This window comes from Macrobrachium nipponense, chromosome 2 (genome assembly GCF_015104395.2).
Source record: "Macrobrachium nipponense isolate FS-2020 chromosome 2, ASM1510439v2, whole genome shotgun sequence".
Lineage (NCBI taxonomy): Eukaryota > Metazoa > Arthropoda > Malacostraca > Decapoda > Palaemonidae > Macrobrachium > Macrobrachium nipponense.
Window position 1 is genome coordinate 105,223,118 of NC_087201.1, and position 20,000 is coordinate 105,243,117.

Sequence of the window (20,000 nt, forward strand, 5' to 3'; positions counted from 1 at the left end):
ATATATATATATATATATATATATATATATATATATATATATATATATATGTATATATATATATATATATATATATATATATATATATATATAATATATATAGTATATACATATATATATATGTATGTATATATGTATGTATAATATATATATATAATATATATATATATATATATATATATATATATATATATATATATAAAATGAAGGATACACTATTTGAATAATTGAATTTACTCTAACTACTGGCCCTTCTCATGATTGATCTGCTTGCAGGACGCTTGTGCAATGTGTCGGTTGAAGTTATTGCATTGCGCGTTCGTCGAAGGATGCACTACTAACAACCTAAATAGCTACTTGTTTGCTTTGCTTGTGCAGTCCTACAAATGTTCCCGTCGGTTCATATTTTTCCAGAACCAAAATGGTCTATTCAGTGGCGGACTTTCCCTAATGCTGTGAAAGGTGAGTAAATAGTGTTGTCTTTCGAGAAGCAAAACCACAGTTATGTTTAGGTACATATAATATCTAAAAATTAAATCTCTGCCGAGAAATATTGGGAATTTGTTCGATTTCCCTCTTCAATCTCTAGTGGATTCTTTAGTGCAGGTTTTAATGCAGAGCCAATTTCTAATAAGACATGCATGGTAAATGGTGGTAAAAAAATTAGCAAAACTGAACATAAATGAACTCGTTCAAACTACATAAAATGTAGCGAAATTAATCAGTCTGCAATTGAAACTGGAATTTCGAGAATCTAATTACTCAGTGGTGCAACAGTTCTTCATTACCGTTATCATTCTCCAAAGTTATAATGTACTGACTGAAATTTAACAAACAAAGATACTTATCTTAATTTGCAAAATATTGCGTTACTGCATATTACTGAAACTGTAAGTGAGGATCTCATGATTATGAAATCTATATAACAAAAAAGATATCCTTTAACTCCTTTCTTATTAATGTTCAACCTTCACAAAGCTCAGTGTAGACTGGATAGCCAGACAAAGAATAGAAATTCTACAAAAAGCCCATGGCTGCTACTTCTAGACACAATCCCGCACAATTGGGGATCTCGTAGAAGGGATTTATCATCATGAAAACGTAAAGGGACGTGGGAATGGGAGTGGGGAGGGGGGGGGGGTGGGGGGGTTAGGGGGGGGGCGGCAGAGGAGGAGTGATGTGGGAGGTGAGGGGAGGACACAGAAAAAATGTGCACTGACGTCTGAAGGTGAAAAGATTAAGGATAATCCGAAAGGATCAATATGGGGACGAGGATTTTCTGTTCTTCTTTATCAATTTTTGTAGACTAGAAAGTAATTAACATTTAAGAGCGTTCAGTCATTCACTTAGATTCTCCAGAAGAGGTTTGGTGGGTACCTACAGGGGATGGGGAAGGGGCAGAAGAATGAGAGGAGGGGGGAGGGGTGGGAAGAGGAGTACCATCTATGCTGTGGTTGGGGAAACGTTGTTAAAGATATACATATTATATTGTATATAGGATAACATATATGAAAAATCCAGGCAAACCCTTCTCTCTCTCTCTCTCTCTCTCTCTCTCTCTCTCTCTCTCTCTCATTTCCTAATAACTATTCACGTTATTCTGTTGATCTATTTTCCACTACGTACTGGATGTGTTTTCCACTGATGGTGCTCCATCACACAAAATGTATGCATTGATGTATTCATATTCTCTCTCACTCTCTCTCTCTGACTGGCAAAAGACCACTCGCTCTCCTCGACTATTCTAATGACACCCTAATCAAGGAAATGGTCACACCCTTGGCCTCTCCATAACGCTATATTTAACCCACCTAATTAACATATTTCCGTCGCGAGGGAGGACACCTTCTAAGAGGAGGCTGCAGCGCCGGGCTAAAGTCACGTTAACGCAGACCGAATTCACTACTTTTTTTTTTCTTTATTTGTTTGGGGATGTCATGTCCTTGTTGGTTTAGTTGATGATCCTTTCTGCCTTTGCTTCTGTATTCCTCGTCCTTATTTCTGTTGGGGGCGGGGGTGAGGGGTCTTAAACGCTCAATTTCAAACTAGGAATTGAAGTTACAACAGTCACTATTTATACAATTGAAAGGCAACGAAAGTTGATGGATAATACAAGGCTTTCTCGTGACATTTAAAATGAACTGAAACTTGTGGAAAAATTACGAATAGGGAAGAAGAGGAGAGATAAAGCGCACGAAGGCCAATCATTTCATGGTCACAAGGCCACTGACAAGCAACAAAGATGACCTAGTGACAAAGCAATGTACCCTGAAGACCAGCCTTCATGCACAAAAGGTCCCTAATTAATTTTCCAAAATGAAGGACAAGACGAAAAAGACATGACGCGCATACATCCTGATGCAGATGGACGCCTTAAGAGCGCGTCACGTCCAGAGCCACGTTATTCTCGTAGGAAGCCTTTCAAGCGTCGCTGGGTCGTGACTTCTGCCAAAAGAGGTGATGTCAATTCACAGCTGACAACTGGATATCTCCGCCAGAAGCCATTCCATCTGAGCAATTCTCTCTCCGGAACCGGGGGAATCTTTTGCGCGCTTCACGAACGCCTTTCCGAATGGTAGCTCTGCTCTGCTTTGCTCTGCTCTCTTTGTGCTCGTGGCCATTAGCCAGTTCTGGATTGCAAATGCTGTGGTTTGCTTTCTTTCTGTTTGCTTATCTTTTGCTGCGCTTGGGCGATTCAAAGGAGACCAAACACTGAAGCACTTGGTCCATTCGCCATTATACTTGTATCTTCATCGAGTCTTTTAAGGTTAAGTCAACCTCCAATAAATACCCATAAACATTAATATAATGAACTTGCGACTAGTCATACAGGTTAATACGTACGCATCTGATAATATATAGCATATAATAACATACATACATACATACATACATACATACATACATACATACATACATACATACATACGTCTCATAAAGTTATGTATCAAAGATAGTAAATTTTGTTTTACTGGGGAATTTTTTGTACAAAAGTTTGGCATGGCTATGGGTAAGCCCTTATCTCCTATCTTTAGCAATATTTACATTGAATTTTTTTAGACAAAACTCTTACCAAGAATTTTGCCCCAAAAAGTTATATGGTTTAGGTATGTGGATGATATTTTCTGTATTTGGCCAGTTCACGAAAATCTCCAGGAATTCCTTAATAATCTCAATAATGTAGTCCCTTCCATAAAATTTACTGTAGAGGAAAAAAGAAATTGTAATTTGAATTTTCCTGATGTAACTGTCCATAGAAATGATAGAAATTTCACCTTTTCAGTCTTTCGGAAATCAACTAACATTGCCCCTTTTGTTCATGACCACTCCAATCACCATCAAAATGCTTAATTTTCAGTTTTATCTGGGATGTTCCTAAGGGCTTGACGTGTCTGTTGCCCGCAGCTTATTGACGCTGAGATTAAAACTATTTACGATATTGCACTAAAACTTAAATACCCAAGGACTTTTGTAGATGTGGTATGGAAAAGAGCTAGAAAAATTTTTTATTTAACTAATGACACGCTTGAATTTAGTAAGCATAACATTCTAAAATTACCCTATGATGAAAGGATTTTAGAAATTCCAAGAATATCAAAGCTTTTTAACATAAATGCTGTTTTCAGTAATATTAATGTCAAAAGTTTAGTAATAAAAAATTCTCCTAAAGATCTTCCAGGCTGCATATATGATTCCTTGCAAAATGTGAGATAAAGTCTATTATAGACAAACCAGTAAATCTTTTTCACAACGTCTCAAACAGCACCAATATTCTGTGCGAACTGGGCAAATATCGAATGCATTATTCGTACATATGAGAGATTTAGATCACCCTATTAACTGGAGTCAAGCAAGAGCCTTAATCTCATGTAATGACACAGTTAAAAGGAATATCATTGAATCTTATTTTATCAAGTCAAATCATAAAAATGTTCTAAATTTAAGTCTTGGTTTATTCAAATTTGATGCCTTCATAATGAAAAAAGTTGTAGTTAAATATAAGCAACAAAATTAATATATTCAGTTTTTACATGTTTTGGCCTATACGGATACTTTGTAGTTTCTGTTAGGGTTAAAGCTATGTTTAGGTTTGTGACCGTGCGATATCCGATAATCCTGGATTATTTCTTTAATTTTTACCTGTTTGACAATTAACCATCTGATATTCTTGATCTTGCTGTTTACCTGATAACTTTCTCTCCAACTGTATTTCATTCGTTCCTTGACAATGTCTTAGTAAAGACGAAAGTGCTTGGATTTCTGACTATCATTTTCCTGTGGTATTCGTCCACATACATATATACATACACACACATACACACACACACACACACACACACACATATATATATAGATATATATATATATACATACATACATATTATATATATATTATATATATTATATTTATATTATATATATATCATAATATACATATATATATAATATAATAATATAATAATATCATATTAATATTATATTATATAATATATAATATAATTACATGCCAACGATAACTTTCTGAAGAAATAAAGAAAATGTAAATTCAATAATATAACTGAAGAGGAAACACATGTGAATAATTAACTAATGAAATAAGATTCAACTTTAACCATAATTGGAACAATTCGAATAATCAATATGGCATTCATTTTTTTTTATAACACGATGGTAATGATATTAAATATCTGCTGCGGTAACAGAAGCAATCAAGGCGTACAAGCACTCTGGCGTACAAGCACTGTAAGTACACTATTACTCATTTAATTTGTAAAAGAGACAGAAAGCTGGGGGGAGGGGTGGAGGCGATTTTACAGCTGACAGTCTCGAAATGGGTAAAATCCCAAAGCACTGAACATCCCCCTACCTAAGAAGGGAATTAAATAGCCGGAATGGTAAGGTTTGCTCTCTCTTACCATTTGTTTTCATATCCAGATCGAGAGAAAAAATGTAACCTAAAAATAATCCAAGAGTCGACTACACTTTACTCTGTCACCATGATGACAGCTGGGTAAAATCTGACGGCCGATCTGTCAGGTGTCTTAATGCATCTGCATTCAAAGTGACGATATCTTGAAGGCTATTTTGATAAAGGTTACTTGGAGGCACCAACCACGCGCGCAGTTGCTGTGGTAACGACTGAAATATGGTTGCTTCTGTTGATGGCAAAATGCAAATTGTGAAACAATCATATCATGTTACACGCAAAACTGACTCCCTCTGTGTATAATAATATCAGGAGCATTGTATGTGGCGACGCAACAAACAATCAGTCAAATTATGCCTCGAGCAATTTTGGTATCGTCCAATGCTGGCGGATTATATCTGACATTTATCATCATCATAAACGAAACGTATAATGAATTCGATAGCAATTGGGTATAAATACAATCCGGAACCTGCTGTAGTACTATCAAGGTGACTAGAATAAAATAATACCACTCTCTTAGCAGACGTATCTAACATCAGTGCCACAATTACATTTCACATATCACAAACCACATGAACAAACTAATAATTCGTCTATAATCATTAACTAGTGATTGTAACTCCTCAAGGTTTATCTTTCAATCGACTGAACTTCTAATCAGCCCTATTGCGTCAGCCAGCTTATCACAAATTTTTAGATCTCATGGAAACCGCATGCTATGATGCCTAACACAATCGCAACTACAGATCAGATCAGCGAGGCTTCTAACAGGTATATTTACAGAAAAGGCTGACAAATTAGTCACTAGAGCGAATAATACATAGATCATTAGTTTGTGATGGGACTGAGTGTATATATATAAATATATATATATATATATATATAATATATATATATATATATATATAATATATATATGTATGTATGTATGTATGTATATGAGAGAGAGAGAAAGAGAGAGAGAGAGAGAGAGAGAGAGAGAGAGATTGGAATCATTAAAGGGACATAAATACACAAGCTGAGTGACTGGTCTAGATGAGCATGAAAACCGGAAAGAGACAAAAGAAAATCAACTTTTTTTTTATCTATAAATTAATAAATTCATAATTTATATTTAAGGGACCTCAAACTGGACAAAAACTGAGAGCAAGGGAACCGGTTAAACAACTTTCCACTATGCAATCATATAATGTAGGGTGACAAAGACAAGTATTCTATCATTTATTTTTTCGTGAATGTTTTAGGTTCTTTTGAAAAGCTTTTGATTAGAGGAGATGAGCTGTTTTATACCTAAAGAAAGTTTCTCAAAAAAAATCTGGTATCTTAATTATTCATTAGGTTTTATCTATAACATTGATGTTACGTTTAATGCAAGTTATCAAATTTGAACAATCATTAAGTCACCAAATGATTTCTAATATTTACTTGAAATATTTATCTTTTCGTAGGTCACAAACATCTTGCGAGTTCACTCATTTCTCATCCTCTACAGAAACTACAAAATGATTTTAAGAAGTCGCACAATGACAAACACGCTACAGAAACCATTTTTCCACATCCGAGGAGAGATATTTTTGTAAAGGCTTCGCACCATTCTTAGTAAGAAGAGGATGGCCAGGTAATGACTGTTGTTATGGTTGCTGAATCAATTATGTTATATATAATGTATATATATATATATATAAATATATATATAATTTAGTATAATATATTTTATATATATATATAATAATATATATTTATATATATATATATATAATAATATATATATAGAGAGAGAGAGAGAGAGAGAGAGAGAGAGAGAGAGAGACCCCCCCCCAGAGAGAGAGAGAGAGAGAGAGAGAAGAGGGGCGGGTTATGCATGCATGTACATAGTGTGTTGTATGTATGTATGTATATAATAAATATAATGTATTATTATGTACTATCTTCGAGCTTGAAATCACTAGCCACTGCATATCCTGTGTGATACCGAGGTTCTAAATAAAAACGAATTCCAACATTCCGTAATGCACGGAAAGAAAACAGTTTTCAGCAAGTGGCAAACGACTTTTTTTTTATTTTTATTAAACTGATTGGCTTGGTATCAAAAACTATCTTTACATTGCTAAATACTCTACATCTTATATGTGCCAACTGGCGTCTCGCATGGGTGCTGCCCATGATAATTCATTCCCAGGAATGTATATTTTTTCCTCTGCAAAAACGGCAGCTTGCAGTTGCATGAGAACAGCTACAAACTCATTCAGAAGCGAGAAAACTAAGGATACAGGGCAGTAGGCTTACCCGTGATCGTACGTCAGTGGTTCAGGAATTCTAAGTTCAAATCTAATGATAATGAAAAAAATACATGACTCACGATCAGTTGCCTGTGATGTTTTATGTGCTCAAAATAATAAATTACGAATGCAATTGCGTACAAGATCACTTGTTTGTTTGCTTTTATGATGTTTTTACGTTGCATGGAACCATTGGTTATTTGTACATGATCATGTATAAGTAAATTTTTCAGTAGATTAGTGCGTTCTCACGTGTAGTTTTAAATAATACAGTACACTCATACATACATACATACATACACACACACACACACATAGTATATATACATATATAATATATATATCATATATATATATATATATATATATATATATAAATGTGTGTGTGTGTGTGTGTGTGTGTGTGTGTGTATATATAATATGTATATTTATAGTATATAGTACTTTTCATATTTATTTTAAAATGTTGATCGTTCACATACTGTTTCCGGATTTTGCATTTTGCAACAAAAACCTTTAAGAACAAATTGTATTTTACTACAGTGCGTATGTCAATACCCTCATTTCTCTCTCTCTCTCTCTCTCTCTCTCTCTCTCTCTCTCTCTCTCTCTCTCTCTCTCTGTAATTAAACATGACTGAAAAGTCAAAACTTTAACCAACTGATAAAATCAAAACTTGAACCGACTGAAAAAGTTAAAACTTGAACCAGCTGGAAAGTTCAAAACTTGAACCGACTGAAAAAATCAAAAACTTGAACCGACTGAAAAAATCAAACTTGAACCGACTGAAAAAGTTAAAACTTGAACCAGCTGGAAAGTTCAAAACTTGAACCGACTGAAAAAATCAAAACTTGAACCGACTGAAAAAGTTAAAACTTGAACCAGCTGGAAAGTTCAAAACTTGAACCGACTAAAAAACTCAAAACTTGAACCGACTGAGAAAGTTAAAACTTGAACCAGCTGGAAAGTTCAAAACTTGAACCGACTGAAAAAATCAAAACTTGAACCGACTGAAAAAATCAAAACTTGAACCGACTGAAAAATTCAAAACTTTAACAAGCTGAAAAAGCCAAAACTTTAAAATCAACAAATAGCTAAAAATAGAAAGAAAGAAAGAAAAAAGGCTGGCATGCGCCTGACATTTAATTGCATGGCAAATGTGTTAAAACGACTCATTCTAAAACTGACAATTTTGCTTGTAATAGGCCAATCTGTTGGTACAATAACACCAGCCTAGTTATGCCGGCGGTTATGCGCTCGGTGCAATGCATTGGCCCACCCGAAATTGATGCTTCAAAGAATGGCCGACATTCGAAAAAGATTTTCAGTGGAAATGCAGCATATGGAATTATATGCGTTCGCCATTGTTTTCTCTGTTTTTTCCTCTTGTTGTTAATTACACTGGCCTTATGCCGGCAATGGCTCTTGCTCCTGGAGCACCAAGTAAATAAATATGTGCTTATTTACGAATCAATGCTATCATTTGCAATGTGCGTTTGAGGATTTGTACTGAAACACTATCTATCTTTCTATATACCTGTTTACATACCACACTGCATATATCAATATAATATATATATATATATTATAATATATATATATATATATATATATATATATATATATATATGATATAATATATAATTATATGTATATAAGTGTGTATATATAGTATATATATATATATATATATATATATATATATATATATATATATATATATTAGTAGATTATATACACATACATATATATTAGGTAGATTCTTAAGTGATTTCTTTGCATGCAGGGTAAGAGAGAATATAATGTTAATTATCTCGGTATTTATCATTTTACGTGAAATTGATACAACAAGGAAACGCGTATTATAGTTTTTATGCGTGAATTCACAAAAAGAAAAAAAAGAAAAAGAAAAAAAACGTAAAAGAAGCATGAAAATTCATAATAGCGATAATGATGACAATACTAAGGTACCTAATCTTGTAATCTGCACCTATAATAATAATAATAATAATAATAATAATAATAATAATAATAATAATAATACAAGTTTACCTTAAAGGGGTCTCCTTCCAAGATATTCTTCTAATAATTGATATAATAATAAAAAAATTTCTTCCATATTTTGAAATGATCCATTATAAAATTTACTCTTAACATAGATGTTGGTTTTTATGATTACAATAATTATATCAAGCCTAATGACAATGATACATATCAGATAATTTTAAAATTAATAATTGAAAATATTTCTAACGCTGTTAATGTAACTCAGAACTATAATAATAATAATAATAATAATAATAATAATAATAATAATAATAATAATAATATCAGGTGTTTAAATTTAACCTTTATAAAGATTAACTTGATATAATTTCTGTAATTCAGAACTGCAATATAATAATAATAATAATAATAATAATAATAATAATAATAATAATAATAATAATAATAATAATAATAATAATAAGTGATTATTATAATGCTACGCCAGTCACTACTATTGTAAAATTTACAAACTACACCATTACAGGAAATGAAACCAAGACTTCTGTGAAGACTCAAGCTTCGCGCAGAAGCACGTACACCTTAAGAAAATGTTTTTCATCCGACTCTCTTCAATCTTCCGGCACGGAGGTTTTACAAAGGACGCGGCCGACAGCGGTGACGAGACTCTTCCGTTCCTTCGCGCGCAAGAATTGACGGAAAATCTTAACGACAACGGAAAAAAATATATGTACGCGACGTCACTGAGGCTTTTCTGGAGACTGTGTATCTACGTTAATACGGCGCTAAGGAAATAAAGAGGATAGTCGAATTTGCCACAGCTGCGGCAAAACTCGTCGGACCGGCCGGTCGCTTGAGCGCCGGCAACGAGCGGCGAGGCAGGCAAGGCAGGCTGCTCTCTCTCGGTAGCGCTGGCTGGCTGACTATATCAGCTGAGACACCCACTTCCAGTATCAACAACGCTCTCCAAGGGATTCCCTCTTAACTATCTTACACCTGCCTCTTAGAACATACTTATGGGTGCAAGGCAATTTAACATAAAACTAGCATTTATTTAAAAAGCCAGACTACAAAGTAATTAATTATCAGAACTAAAACTAAATAAATATGACGCAAGTAGCCTAATATATCTATTATATTTGTGACTACCAGGAGTTTCTGAGTGAGTTAAAAATAAACAGTGCAAATATATTTTTTTTTTATCTCAATGCATTCACTGTCATTTTTATCGTTAAAATGGAAACTTTCTTGTTTGTTTTTGTTTTTTCTCAGAACCAGCAACCGTATAGCCTGGTTAGTAAATATAAAAAACAACAATAATAATAATAATAATATAATAATAATATAATAAAATAATAATAATAATAATAATAATATATTATTATTATTATATTATTATTATTTTTAATTATTATCAATAATAATAATAATAATAATAATAATAATAATAATAATCAATAATAATATAAAAAATGTTTATCAATCCTGGACATAATTGACGCTCATTTGTGAGGTTCATCAATATTTAGTCTGGGAATCTTTGTAAATGTAAAACTTTGACGTATTTCCATCTCTTTGGGCGACAATGTGGTTTACTGACATTTTAACATTTGATTTCTATTTCGATTTAATTTCTCTTTAATTTGTCATGAATAGCACATTCAACGGGGATGAGAATATCTCCAAACGGAAAGCAGACGAGATACAGGGACTAGAGACAAATTAACATTTTGATCTCTAAAACTGTTTTATGTTCATTAAGATATCACACCCACAAAAAATACCTTAAGCTGGTATAAACAGATAGTTTTTCGCTATATTCATTGTGTTAGTAAGTTTTACTATATATATATATATATATATATATATATATATATATATATATATATATATATATATATATATATATATATAATAAGGTACAAACTCTAAACGTAAGAATTTATTCATTTAAAAATTCTAAATATTTATATAGAAATACGTGTATTATTTTTTGTGGAGTCACGATCTGAACGGAGGAACAGTTTAGTGTAGAACTAAATTAATGATAAATAAATAATACAACCAATTCTATGTGATATAAAGTTACAAATCAACCACCGCTTCATTTTCATTATTTAAGTCGACCAAACGAGATTATGCTCCTCCATTACGAATAAATGAAAATATCTTCACCTGTTGCAGGTACTTCAACATCAACTTCGCTGACCAAGGGCGTATGATACGGCCTTCTCTGAGGACGCTGAAGCGAAGAAGACGGAGTGCTTACTCAAATGAAACAGTCCATCGCGACGGCACCTTTAATCACTGTCCTTTCCTACAGCGCCCCATTGTAAAATGTCTCTTAGGTAGTTGTTTATGATATTATATAATTATTATTAATAACGTCTATTACTGTCATTATCGTTATTTTCTCTAACCACTTTTATTATTATTATTATTATTATTATTATTATTATTATTATTATTATTATCATTATTATTATTATTATTATCTAGCATGTTGTTATTGCTGTCGACTGTCATTCATCTCTTTTCCGACCACACACATTCTATGTATATGTTATACATTATATATATATATATATATATATATATATAATATATATATATATATATATATATATAAATATATATATATATATATTTATATTTACACAAGCGTTAAAGTGAGTTTGAGAGAAGAAAACTATTCTGTAGGCTCTTTAACGAAGACTTAGTGTTTTTAAGAAGATACGAATAAGATACCGTAATACATATAAAACTAAGCAGTTTTGAGATTTTCTTAAAACTGCGGAGATTTTGAGAATGAAAATGAACAGATTTCGAAACCGTCTGGTAATAATTTTAAGACAACATTAGATAAAAATATCGCAGATCGCACTGTAAAAGCTCTGAAAAGAGGAGAGCAATCGCTTGCATTTTTCCCCCAAGAAGATTCGGCGCATTTTTTAATGAAAAGAACGCATGATAATAATTAATGAATCAAACATCATGAATATCTTTCATTTTAATAATAATAATAATCAATAATAATAAAAACTAATAATAATAATAATAATAATATAATAATAATAATAATAAAAACTGATATTTATAAGACACTGTTAAGATTCTTTTTTTTACCCGCAGTCTGTTAATTTTACGACTTAATTAGTCTTTTAGTTTTTCTTTTTCTTTTTGATAGAAGTTAGGGAAGAAGGAGAAAGGAGTTGAGCTAACTTACATTTCGTAATATTTGATTAAATATTTGGCGAATAATATTTTGGTAGGTGGCACGTACATTCAAATATATGTAAACGTCTGAAACACTCGGGAATTTGTAAATGACAGACAGTAAAAGTGTACTTCTATACGTGACTAAATCTGTGAGCGAGTATTTAATTTTACAACAGTTTACTCACATAAAACATATGCACGAACACCTTCACACACGCACACACACACATATATATATATCTATATATATATATATATATATATATATATATATATATATATATATATATATATATATATCATATATATATATATATATCTATATATATATATATAGATATATATATATGTGTGTGTATATATAAAAAATATACACTTACTGATATATATACATTATATATATTATATTTACCGATATATATACTTATATATACACATATATATAGATATATAAAAGCACATATTGTATTGACGCCTGTTTCAGTAGCTATATTCAGTCAATTACACACATTATATAAATTAGGGTTGTTCGATATAAAGAACGGGCGATAAATTTCACTAAATTATAGAACTAATGTTTTTGTCGCATTTTTTTTCACGATATTATTGATTATTTAATAAGTGACTGGCACTACCTAAAGTTATCACTGAAGGATTATAATGTCGCATATGAGAAAGGAAACTTCCTTGATATCATTCTAAAACGTTTCCAATATAAATACTTTCACCTATTAATCAAAAGGTACCTCACTTTTCAAATTTGGCATCGCAGAAAAGGCTCATTTTCTTTCTAAAGTCAGTTTACAAACGATAATTCTGCATCTATCATTTTTTTTCGGGAATAATATATATATTTTTTCCGAAATTAGGACAAAATGCATTTTATAAAATCTTGTCTCGCGTAATGAAATAAGGTCTACTGTTCAGCTGATAAATTTCCCCAATACCCAACAGAAACTGGCTCTGATCTTACCTGGACTGTGAGCGTCAGGAGGAGGTGGGTGGGCATCATGCCTAAGTCCCAGCATGGAGGGCATCCCGCTGCTGACGGAGACGGGCGTCACTGGCCCTCCCAAACCTCCCATGCCCATGCCTGGAAGAAGGGCATGGTTCATCCACACGTGCCGAGAGTCGGGGAACAGTGGATGTTGCTGGTGAGCGGCCAAAGGATGGCGCGAGTACAAGAGGTGAGGAGACGCCCCGAGGGATCCCCCGGCCCCCAGGGAGGACGACGAAGGAGGCGCCGGGGGAGAGTCAGACTGAGATCCCAACCCCAGCAGCTCCTGGATGGCGAACGGCGACCGCTGGGGAAGAGCAGGTGCCGTCAGCGCTGTCATGTGGGCGTGGGCATGGAGTGAGGGCGCCGACACGTGCACGGTACCACGCTCCATCATGGCGGCGTGGGCGTGCGTGCGGGCGGGCTGTGGAGGGATGTTCTAGCGAAAGAGGCTTACCATTCCGGTACCTGGGCTGTCCACCTTATTGCACGACGCCCCTGGAGCGGCTCTGTGGGTACAAGAAGAAGCGTGAAAATGGAATTATTTCATGACACCAAATAATAATGTATGCAATCAATCTTTCAAAGTCACATTTGTTGTGACCGAGGAATGATAAGGAATTAAGTTTGATATAATAAAGATAATAAACAAAGTCTATATCGCTTAGCTACTTCATGCTTAATATAATCATTATGTGAGAACACTCTTGAAGTGAAAGTAGTCCTTAGTTCGCGTTGTCATTTACCGTCTCACAACAAAGAAAAAACACGAAAACAGGAGTAGAGGAAACATGAATATTTTTCACGTAAGTTTATCGCACATTAATTGTCATTACCATGAAAATAGTTTTATTCATGAAATAAAATTAAGATTAAACTTTGTATATATACACATATACTCATGTTTTATGAGTAATAAACACTAAGTGTCTGGAGGGCTCATATGATATTGTAGTGTACAAATGTTGTATTATATTTTAAATATATAACTACTCTGTATAATTTTGATTTTTTTTTATACTGTAGGCTTTAGTCGTGAGGAGACAGTGTTAAACTAATTTCGTTTACTTTGCCATTAAACTGACCCAATATTCAGTATCTAATTATTAATCAAATACCTTAGAACAAAAACTTGGTTTTATTATGATCCTTTATTCTCATATGGAGAAGAATTGGGTTTACATCAAAACTGGTCATGCAAAACTTAACAACCTATTAAGAAGAGTTCTCCATATATAGTACATCAGTGTCGTGCTCTCTTACACATAAGTCATTTAATAGCACTCTAACATGTCAAAAATGACTATAATTCACTTATTGTTAGAAATACTGTGATATCACTAATGAAATAATGGTGGATCAATATGCATAAACCAAGAACAAAAACAGTCAATTAATATGCTTAGAGACATTTATCCTTCTCTAGAGATGATACTGAAAACGTATGACCAATACCTAATACCTACCACTCTTTCCCCTAACCTATCACATGTGAATTGTTCAATAGTTCTCTAAGTGAACGTAACACCAAATAAACATCTTTCGCACTCCGGTACCCCAACCCAACTGGCAATAACGGAACAATGTCTTGGGGGCAAAGTTGTTGCGTTAAAACAAAGGACAGGGACCAAAAAAAAAAAAAAAAAAAAAAAAAATCAGCCCTAAAAAAGTGGGCGAGCAACTCTTCTTACCTTTAGTTTGTTTACAGTTTTTAAGTTGCCTCTCTCCTCCGCAATGACAAATAAAAACACACACAACAGTCTCTAGTTGCTTTTCTTTCCACCACGGACACTAATTAACTCTTACAATTATCACTGGGCTCGAGTTTCTTACAGAGTAGAGTTACTATTGTAGCAGAGAACACCGAGGGGGTGTGCAGGCCGCCTATGCTAAACAGCATGTAGTTCACATATAAAATGGCAGTTTGCGACAGCTCCTGATTTGCTCCCTCGCATCTGCGCAATGGCAACTTTTGTCATGCCAGATATTGCTATTTATCCATTTAAATGGCTATTTATATTGTATATTTGAGAAGAGCTGAAGGCACTTAACGTACGTTGCGATATTCACGTTATAGAATTATTGCTTCGCACGCAGTCTTTATCAAGTTAACACGAATAATTAAATTAAATGAATAATGAAGGCTAATATGTCAGTATTCTGGAGAACAATAAGTGTACCACTTGTGAGTGGTCGATAAGTCCGCCCATTGGCCACACCTCCAAGGGTCTGCAGCCAATGAGGGAGGTAACTCAGCCCCCTTGACTGACTAACGGCCAATCATGAATCGGCTCCATTGATTGACAAGGATCGCGTAGAATGGAAACTCCATATTATACCGGTCCCTTGTAGTGTTAGCAGTGTTGACACGCAGGCCAGGTTACTATGATCATTCAGTCATAAGCGCAGATGGCAACTGTCAGCATTTTTCGGCGAATATTTGCGCTCCCTCGACCTCCATCCAGATATGACGCCGGATACACAACTGTTTACTTGGATCGAGCAATGGAATTCCTGCTATTAAAAAGAAATCGTTCGAATTCTCTGTGGTTTCCCATATTGAGAAATATAGGGAGATGGCTGCAAACCTCACTGGGACTCGGGTTATTTTGACCTAAACGTTTAAGTATCGAAAATCTTAACATTGTTTCTTTTTTCAAAATGTATACCTCTAAGATGATTCTATATATTATATATATAGTATATATATATATATATATATATATATATATATATATATATACATCTATATATATATATATATATATATATATATATATATATATATATATATATATATATATATATATATATACTATATATATATATATGCTATGTAGTGATAGGAATGTTTTAGAAATACCAATTTTATAAAACGAATAGAAGCACGTGGCTTCTAGTAATTATCTTCAACCAAATCAAAATGCATAAAAAAAAATATAAATAAAAGACAACAGGCAGCGTAAGGCTAAAATCAAGATGAACTCTCTATCAAAGAGTTAGTCTTCATCTTCCAGTAGCTGGTATCCGCGAAATCTGTACCACTTTTAGCTTTGCGTTAACTTGCAACTTTTCAAAACTTATAATTTCCCTAAATTCTGTTGGGGCTTAAACGAGTTTCGAGTACTGCTGAAAAGTTCTTCAGCGAGAGGCCTTAGGAATCCAATGGAACCTCTGTAAAGCGATTTAAAATATGATCTTAAAATCATGCCAGAGAAAGCAGTTCTAGCCATCTTCCATCTCGCCCCGTCAGAATTTCTCCCCCTATTTGACATCTTCGTATTTAAATTAGCCAAGAAAAGAATTTAACTTCCTAAATGAAAAATAAAGTTTTATTTGTCCGCATAAAAATAAAAGTTTTCTCCTTGAACAATATACAGGCCATATGAAAATACATAACGGTATTTTTATTTGTGTTTTACGGAATATATCGCCCTGGAAAACAACGAAAAGGGATGTAACAAGTGCTGGTTAACAGCACATTGAGAAGGCTGCTGGCACGGATGTAGAAATTACATTTACAAAATTCTGTCTATGGTTACAGACTAGACCACATTTAGAGGTATCCATTTGCTTACTGATTCATATTCGTGTGGATAAATATATATTATATATAATATATTTATATGTATATATATACAATATATATTATACGTATACCCACATGGATATGTATCATAAGCAAATGGATACCTCTAAATGTGATCCAGTCTGTGACCACAGACACATTCTGTACATGTATCTTACTGCATGATTATAACAAGCGTACATCTGTGTAAGCAGGCTTCGCAATGGGCTGTTAACTAGCACTTGTTACATCCCTTGTCTTTATGTTCCAGGGCGATATCTTCCGTAAAACACGAATAAAAATACTGTTATGCTTGCGTCATAAGGAAAGAACTGGGAACCATAGAACAGTGAAAAGGAAATAGTATTATCCAGAAGAGGTAACAGGAGAGGTAGGCCCAGACAGTGGTGGGTAGATGGTGTGGAAAGGTATTGAAAAGAAACCTCTTCATAATAATCCATCAGTTTCGAGTTCGAGCTACATAAAATATAGAAAATTGAGCGAAAGGGGCTTTGATGCACTGCCAATGAGTTTTTCTTACATTATTTTTATACTCTTTTAAAGCAGACAATAACATGAAATGTTTATGTGCAGGTAGTTCTTGTGATTATGTGGTTGCAGTATAAAATGGCAATGACAGTTGTCTTGTTTTTCTAGTCACCCCAGTTATGAGAAACAGCCTACAGGAGATATGTGTATAGAATATATATATATATATATATATATATATATATATATATATATATATATATATATATATATATATATATATATGTGTGTGTGTGTGTGTGTGTGTACAATCAACCCCTGCCTATTTGCAGTTTTGGATTTGTGGCTTCAACTATTTGCAGATTTTTTCTGAGGAACATATATCCAAATTATTCCTGGAAAATTTACCTATTCGCGGGATTTTTCATAGATAAACATTCACTAATTACCGTATTTTCAAATTATTTTCATCCCTAAATACATTTTTCATAATAAAACTTAAAATAAGCAGTTATAAGAACTTTTAGAGGGAGCGCTTAATGTTCGAACTATCAAAAATAGACAAATATTCACGAATTGTAGCTATTTGCAGAGGGTTGTGGTCTCTATCTCCCATGAATCCAAGGGGCAAGGGGTTGACTGTATATAATATATATATATATATATATATATATATATATATTATATATATATATATATACATATATATATTCATACATGTATATATATATACATGTATACATATCCCCTGTAGGCAGTTTCTCATAACTGGGGGTGAATACAAGAAATAAGACTGACATTACCATTTTCATACTTCAACTACATAACTTCAAGAACTACGTGCACATAAACATTTCACATTATTTGCTGCTTTAAAACATGAAAAAGGTTCATTGGCAGGGCATCAAACTCCCTTTCACTCAGTGTTCTATTTTTTGTGTTGCTCAAATTTGAAACTGATGGATTAATATTAAGAACTTTCTTTCAACACCTCTCCTCACCATCTATCCACCACTGTCTGGGCCTTCCTCTCCTGTTTCATCATACCTCTTCTGTATTACAGTATTTCCTTTCCACCGGTCTACTGTTCCCAGTTCTCTCCATATGATGCAAGCATCACAAAACACTAATCCCACCTTTCACCTATGCTAACCTTGTTATCAGTTGTATGATATTTCCTTTCCCTCACCCTTAGTTCTTCATACGCCACACATACTGTGAAAACAGTTCGTCTCGGCAGCTTCAACAAACCTTTTTCTCGCTTCTGTATAAGAAAGCCGGCCCAACAGACTCTTCGTTCATTCCAGACACTTTGCTGATACATTCCGTGTTTCACCTACTCTGTCTGTTATTTTGCTCCCAAATGCCTTTATAAATCAACGACATCCATTCTCTAGCATCTCCAACTTAAAAGGAGATAGTCTTTAAGTTGGCATTATCAAAGAAAAAGAGTAAAAAGATTCAATAATAATAGAAAAAAGCGTTGATGTAACACTAACTTAAAGGAACCTGGTTTTTATGGGGACAGAATTTTCGTTTTCCCTCTTCTGGCTAAATCCAGATTTTCTCACTTCACTGTTTAAGATATCTTGGGTTGTCTGTTGCTGCTATTAATCAGTCCGATTATCAGATTAGAAGTGGTTCGCCTGATAATGATTTCAAGCTTTCTAAGTCGTTTTCAATGAACATCCACACAACTAAATTATTGCTGTGTACGTATGGCCTTCAGAATGTCATAAAGAAAGGAAAGGAAGAAACAGCGTTTCACGGTCTCTTGAGTCATATTCGTGAAAAAGTACCATCCGGAGTTGCTATAGCAATACGAGCGGAGGAGCAGCAACTTGGTTTTCTGATAACAGAAGGCGTCTTTCAATCATATTGTTAACCACTCGAAGCTTGCGTAATTACCTACTGCTCTATCACTCGTATATATGTTTTTTAGGTCGTTCGTGATAATGTGTCATAGATAAAGGTATTCACAACTATATTTCCAACGGTGATTCCCGAAAAATATTTATGGCCTTCAGCGTCATAGCACTCTAGGGAGGTACAATTTGCGCTGGGTTGTGGTTTCGTAATTAAATTATGACAAATTCGTCTGCACACATACGACAGGTACCCATTAGTGACTGGAGACCTTGCACGGATGGAGAAATAAAAACCATATCATCGACGAAGTGGAAGGTGCTTCCTGTTAATTCGCTTATGGTAGATTCGATTGGGAGTGAACTCACTCTAACATTCAGTGAATGTATTGAATAGATACGGCGAAAGAATGCAATCTTCATTGGCTGCGTCGAGAACCAGCGATATAAATTGCTGGCTGAAGATAAAAGTGCAGTCCTTCTATCAGTCTGCCAGAAGAGTCGCAGACAGTTGATTCTGTCCAAATTGGCTGGAATAAGTGAGCAGGAGGAAGGAAAACCCCACGAAACGAATAGACACAAATAAATTTAATGTGACTTTATTTATTGGAGTTGGACGTTAGTTTCCTTGAATTAGGTGATTGTT

At 33.8% G+C, this 20,000-nt stretch overlaps 1 protein-coding gene across 2 annotated transcripts in view; it reads right to left on the bottom strand.

The window, feature by feature from the left end:
• LOC135220884 (visual system homeobox 1-like) overlaps positions 1-20,000 on the bottom strand; it is a 327,377-nt gene that overhangs the window by 282,434 nt on the left and 24,943 nt on the right. Inside the window, exons 1-2 of one of the 2 annotated variants that reach the window (XM_064258492.1) lie at positions 15,124-15,328; positions 13,409-13,941 (exon numbers count right to left, since the gene is read on the bottom strand). In XM_064258492.1, the coding sequence (XP_064114562.1) occupies positions 13,409-13,829 (421 nt within the window). In that variant the 5' untranslated portion in view covers positions 13,830-13,941; positions 15,124-15,328. Of the gene's footprint in view, positions 1-13,408; positions 13,942-15,123; positions 15,329-20,000 lie in introns of those variants that run through there. The other variant, XM_064258493.1, reaches the window with a different exon arrangement.